At 39.7% G+C, this 6,668-nt stretch overlaps 1 protein-coding gene across 2 annotated transcripts in view; it reads right to left on the bottom strand.

Moving 5' to 3' along the window:
* MCPH1 (microcephalin 1) overlaps nt 1–6,338 on the bottom strand; it is a 156,964-nt gene extending 150,626 nt beyond the window's left edge. For both annotated transcript variants that reach the window (XM_072408430.1, XM_072408431.1), the window contains exons 1-4: nt 6,212–6,338; nt 4,578–4,669; nt 4,376–4,494; nt 1,842–1,929 (exon numbers count right to left, since the gene is read on the bottom strand). In XM_072408430.1, coding sequence (XP_072264531.1) covers nt 1,842–1,929; nt 4,376–4,494; nt 4,578–4,669; nt 6,212–6,266 — 354 coding nt within the window. In that variant the 5' untranslated portion in view covers nt 6,267–6,338. The remainder of the gene's footprint in view (nt 1–1,841; nt 1,930–4,375; nt 4,495–4,577; nt 4,670–6,211) is intronic.
* Between the last annotated feature and the right edge of the window lie 330 nt (nt 6,339–6,668).

Genomic DNA, 6,668 nt, shown 5'->3' with positions numbered 1-6,668 from the left:
CAGTGATTTAGCATTGCAGTCTGCGTCTGACTTCGGCTGGTCCTCTTTTTAAACCTATATGGTTCCCATCATATAACTGCCAAAGGAAAATGTCCACATCACCTAGGCTATAACATGGGAACCCAAAGAACAACCTTTCCGCTCATAGGTCCAGGACACAAGCGATTGCAAAATTAGATAAGCTTTTAAAAATCGTTTTCTTTCTTTAAACTATAATAGCAGTTATTTGGAAGGAGGCAAAAGGGATCTCTGGAGATTACGATTTACTTTTTTATCCTACAGAAATATTTTTTTACTATCTTTGAAGGGGACCTTGTACTACAAAGCACAAAAGAAAAAAAAAAAACTGTAACCGTAGGACACTTTTTAATAAATTATGTGGTGTTTTCATATGAGGGGAGGACAGTAAATAGGCAGCCCTTGTGCTTTTGGTGCAAGGTTAGGCTACAACAAGTGTATCGTAAATAAATATTATCCATGACAAAATAAAGTTACACTAGCTTAACCCCAACAATGGCTGACAAGCACTAGAGCTACAAGAAGGGCATATACTGGATGAAATGAGCCTCCCTATTGGCAAAGCACCAACAGATGAAAATATCTGCAGGCTGGTGTGTGATACGTGACACAAATTCTGCAAACTCCAGATGGAAAGGTAACGATAGTCTATTGTGGAAACTGATGCATGTCTAATTTTGAAACCACAGTGTTACTAACAACTGCTGGGACCAATCAGCATGGTTCCAAATCAAGTGATTAATCATGAAAAACAATTACGATCATCTAAAGAGATTAATATTGGAAAATAAAACTGTTTGTTTTAGCTAAAGTCAACAGTGACTGAATTCTGAATAAACCAGTTATTTGTAAAATGCATTTCCTCATTTGCAGCACTCTAGATTTCTAGTTCTTAAAAAAGCACCTAGTCCTACTCTATACAACCTCTGCTGGTAATGTGCAATGTTTCAGATTGCCGCCTCTCTCATTCTGCCGACAACATTTAAAGTTTCAAAATGACAGTTCGAATATTACTTCCTCATAGCTGTGTTATGATGAAGATCAAGCTTATAATTTCTGAACAAAGATTTCAAAAACAGAACAAAGTTTACTAATAATTTCAGTGTTTTTTTATGACATTACAAATGAGAAAACTTGGCAGGCAGAAAACTAAAAAATACAAAATGTATTTTATAGGTATGTGCCTTTCACATACAACACACTTTGCAGTACAAAATGTACTATAGCCAAAACCATGTAAAATAAAGATATGAATTATATATCGGCAATTTGGTAAAGAGTGTTTGCTTAATAAACTATAAATAAAGCCACATCTTTTATGCATACAGAACATAAAGTAAGGGGTTTATGGTTCTGATTTGCTGCTACTGTTATATTGGCTGTTTCCAGTGAGAGAGAGAGAGAAAATATGCTATATTGTAAAATGCTATATTGTAAAAACAAAGAACAGGGGAAAAATAAATTGCATGGACATATTTTTTCAGGTTTTAGTTTGGCATTCCTTAAAGTGAAATAGTAAGGTAAAACAAAAATCAGGCATTTTTTTTATTGTGATATGTTCCTTCTGCAAAAAAAAAGATTCTGACCTGTCTTTTCAATGTACAGCTTAATGTAAGATTACAATATTTGCTGAGATGAATAAACTCCTACACATGCACAGAAGTTCATTTATCCCAACACAGCCAATCAAGGTGGTCAAAGATCCTGAACACAGAAGAAGGCTAGGCGAAGTCGTTGGTGAGAAAACTTATAGTCATCACATTCCTGGAGGTTTGGGGAATGTAGTTACACTCTGAAGCACATCATATAGCATCTTTACTTACTTTCTTTTTTATAAGATGTGGCAATCCTTCATTGGGATTCAGTGCTGGAAACGTTGATTCATCAACATGAGCAGCTGCTTCCCTACATCTGAAAAAAATGCAATATAAAATAGTGTGGTAAACAACTTGATGGTTAGGTGTACAATCTAGTAGCAGGTCATAAACAATTAAATATTGTAACAACACAAACTAAAGAGAGAAAAAAAACTTACCAACCTTCATAGCTACAGGCATTAGTAAGTAATTGATCCATAGTCCATAACAAGAGCCTTTAGTTAGGTCCTAATGTATTTTTAGCAAGCTTGATAACTTATCACTGTAATACTAGTCATTGCCTTTTATGAGCTTCAAGTATTAATTAAGGTCTCTTGAAAAAGCCTAGGTGCTTAGAACTGTTATTGCAGAGGAGGAGGTCAATAAACAGTTGCTTAAGAGTTAGGTCACATGAGAGCAGGAAGCCCACAGTTCTGAACACTAGGAATACTTTCTGAGTGCCTGATGAGAGAAGCAGATCTTTCCCTATATTCTGGACTTCAACAAGGGATGTGAGACTTCTGGTGTTTGGATTAAATACAATCCTATGTCACCATCTCAGAACTTTGTGCAATAGGGATATGGATGACATTCTAATCTGGCAACAGCAGCTTCCTAATTGTGTTTGAGGAAAATGTGACACTGGCCCCTATGAGAACATTATTTTAAACCTAGTTGTTTTGTGCATATAAAATGACAGACCACTACGCATGGAATTTAGTTGCTTCTTATTGCTCTTCAGCAGGGCTTTGCTTTGAACTGAGGTTTACAAGTTTGTGGTGGGTTGTGTGGTGCCTTTGGGCACAATTTAAAATTAATGGAACAACACAAGCAGTGTGTGAACCTGGCCTAACATGAAGAAAAATGAAAAATTTTGCAGCACTAAGTCAGCAGCCCTAAAGTGGACCTATCAACACATTTTTTACGTTATACAAAAGGATGGATAACCGCCACAATGCCAAAGACAGAAAGTAAACCTTGGAGGCTCCAGGGATACATACTACTAAACACTACGGTAAAGAAAAAAAAAAACAGACTTGCACTTTTTTTGCATTGCAAGATCAGGTGATACAGGAAGAAGATGACCCATCTCCATCAATCTGTTATAACATTTCAGGTTTAAGGAAAAGTGATTGGGTGGGTGTTGGCTGTTGTCCTTTTTAACTGAATACTACCTTGTGCTAACCCCTAGCAAAGGTAAAGGAAGAAAGAAGAGAGAGTAGGGGTCTCTTTGCTGCCACCTCCACAATAGGCCCAGCACTGGATAATTCCCCAAAGGAGGAACCACCTCCAACATCTACTTAAATGACCCACTCTGATATTCTGCAATGTAAACAGGATAATTACATGTCCACAGCCATTACAAACCACCTTAAAGGGACACCTAATATCACGGTTTTAATAATACCCCTGAGGAAGCCTGAACGGCAAAACGCGCCAGAATTTGAGACTTCTGTTATTATGGAAATATTCCACTAAACTAGAATTCCTTCTTTGAACTTATTTATATGAATGGAATCAATAGGAATTCTCTAATTAGTACATGAGGCCGGTAAACGCAATGCATTAATGAGGGTTGAAGGACTATGACAACACATCATCTAACTTTTTTGTTATATGTGCCCTTCAAAATTAGGTGAACAATATTTATTATGAAGACCTTTTTAAACCCCATGCATCAAGGAGGGTAAAGGTCTATCACATTATGTTCACCTTTAAACATTTCAGTTTTAATACAGAACAGAAAGTTATTACTTTCAAATAATTTTATGCAGTTTTGAATAGAGTAGAATTTGGGTTGGATCTCTGCCAGGTCATGAACGCAGTCTGAGGTTTTTCTCCACATTTCCTGGTATATTTCCATAGCTGCCATCAGAATAGGATTCGAGGGAAGATTTCATTGAGGGGCACAGACAGCAATAAAATATCTGAGAAAGGTTGTGGACTTGTAGACCTGTATTCTACTAAAATTTCTCCCAGGTCTGTATCTGCCATTTTGTCCACCTTACACATGCACTAAATCTTCAACAGCTGAAGATTTAGGTTAGGCTGGGTCCACACAGACATTTTTAAAAACGCATGTAAACGTTCCTACTGCGTTTGTATGCACTTTTATTAGCGGTTTAAAGCTTGCCTTTAAAGCTTGCCTTTAAAGCTCGCTGAAAGACATCTATCCCTTGAAACCAATGGAAGTGTTTAGCCGCGTTTATGGGCGTTTTCCAGCGTAAACCCTGCGGTTTAATTTTTTTAAAAGTTGCAAGCAGCGTTATAGATAACGCTCATAAGCATGCCTCAATGAAATGTCTAGGTGTAGCCCATTGGAATGCATGCAAACTTCAAACATGGGCTTTTAAAGCCTCAGGTTAAACGCTGAGGAAAACGTCCTTGTAGACTAAGCCTAAAAGGTCCACCTTAAGATATACAGTTTTTTCATTTGCATTTATTATATGGTTATTATATGGAAATTTAAAACTATCCTTATTTAAGTATAAAATACTCACTTATCAACCCAAAGGACAGACACCAGTTTGACTCCACTTTTAACTGCTTTGTCCCATGTACTTTGACTGCCATCTTTAAACACAACATGGGTAACTTGTTTGTTCAATCGCTTTGTTACCTATAAACCATTAAGTAATCATTTATTAAAGACAGGGTAAAGCATACCTTTTCAGTGAATGTCAAATATGTGTATCTGCTTACCTTGGCACCTAGATTAAGGAGCTGCTCAGTAAAAGACTGGGAGTAATTTTCTGTTCTGCTTGATGACCATACTTCCACATAAGCTGTGACACCTGAAAATAAAAGAAAGTTTTGTCCCCATGTGTAGCATCATCATTACAGGGGCTGCAAAGATCTATCCCTGGGCGCCAGGAGGAGGAGTCTAAAGTCTCTGCCAGTCACAGTGACCAATCAGAAGAAAAGGGCGTGTCAGCGCAGAGAAGACAGGGACAGATCTCAATACTGTGCTCATAGCTCAGCACAGACACCCGGCCCACCCCAGTGCCATACCTGGTGCTAATACTCTGCTGGCATGCTGTACATTATAGTGTGCTGGAAACTTTCTTTCCAATTTTAATGAAATCAGCACAACCCTCTCTCCTGGGTTAACACTAAATTCTGGACAAACCCAGGACTCCATACCTCCCTCGCAAATGCTGAGCATGTCTCTCAGTTTTCCAATAAATTTTGTTATCAGTTCTCCTCTGTCACTGCTGACAGCATAATATATGACAAACCTATCTCCTATGTATTGTGTATCTGATCAGTTAGCACGAGAGGTAAAAACCTGAAAGTACCATGACTCCAACTGTGTGTAAGCATCAGAATTGTATGAGAAATAATCTACATGAAGGAACAATATAGGACCAACAAGAAAATGGGATTTCGTCAACTCACAGCACTGCCTCTCAAAGGCTGTATTTGCACATTGACTTTTCTGGAATGGCTGAATTTGCATGCAGACCACCATAGAAAAATCCTTATATGAAGCTGAGACTGACAAGACAGAAAGCTGAAAGGAGCACAGATGGGGGCTGGATGATCCAAACATATCAAGATATCTGCTGCAGCTTCTAATGCTTGTTCCCTTCTCTGCACTCCATTGTGACATGGCTGGCAACCAGCTGCCCAGTGCAAGGCTAAACCATCAGACAGCTTAGATTGATATGTGTGTCCAGGCAGAATATGAGGAAACCTTTATACAAAACCCTAAATCATGAATATAGGCAGAACTTTAACATAGAAGGCCCTTTAGATTGTTAGCTCTTACGGGCAGGGTTCTCCCCTTAAGGCAGCCGTCACCAACCAGTGGCCCTTAGTTCTGGCCAGTGCTCCCCCCCGCGGGGTCAGGAAATGGAGCCGCGAAGCATGCCGTAAGGAGGTGGGCAGGCGGTGTCTCTGGGCTTCCAAAAGGTTGGCAACCACTGCCCCAAGGATGCTTGTGTTTTATTAGACATTGTATTAGTTGCATTGTTTAGAATCCCAGTAATAGGTTGGTTTGTACAGCAGCACATAGGATGAAGGAGCCCACAAATCATTATATTAATGAATATATCAGCCCATGCACTGACATGGCTTTGTGGCTGAGCCTGCTATCACTGCTGACTGCACATGGAGATTTATCTCTAGGCTTGTCATACTTTGTTATTATATCACAGCAGCACACCATTACTGGCTTCATGTGTTGTGAGTCCCAGCACAGCCCCATGCACAGGGGTCGTGGCCCCGGGTTACATAACAGGAGCGAAGTACACACACTGCTATCATGTATATAGTACGTGTGAGCACGCAGTGCCAGGCGTCTGCCCCACAATAATAGCACGCACTGGCATTACCTTTGAGGACGCTGCCCGACCCTTGGCCTGGTGACAATGTCTCCGCCACATCCATGAACTCCGAAGCTTACAGCTCTGCTCACCCGCCACAGCTTCAAACTCTGACTTCCGCCCCGTGACGTCATCAGCAGAGCGCCAGCAGGCCCATGTGGGGCCGTGTGTACAGTGTGGGGGGAGGCTGGAAGTGGGAGGACTCCCTGCTGCGCTGTGTAAAATAAGGTCAGAAAATATACAGTTTATACTCGTGTCCTATAATGTAGTACTAAATCATTACTGGGCTATGTTTAGTTTGCTGTAGCAATATATATGACAAGCAATTGGTATGCTTTTTTATAGTTTGCGTATCCGTGCTGCAGTTTTCAGCTTTTGTATACCTCCCGTTATTTCAAAATGAGGTAAAGACAAAAGTCTGAAGGAAATAGAAAACAGGTGTCTTAGCCAAGAAACAAAACAGTCT

Source organism: Pyxicephalus adspersus, chromosome 4 (genome assembly GCF_032062135.1).
Source record: "Pyxicephalus adspersus chromosome 4, UCB_Pads_2.0, whole genome shotgun sequence".
NCBI lineage: Eukaryota > Metazoa > Chordata > Amphibia > Anura > Pyxicephalidae > Pyxicephalus > Pyxicephalus adspersus.
Note: the sequence above shows the minus strand (reverse complement) of the source record. Positions and strands in the feature narration are given on the sequence as shown.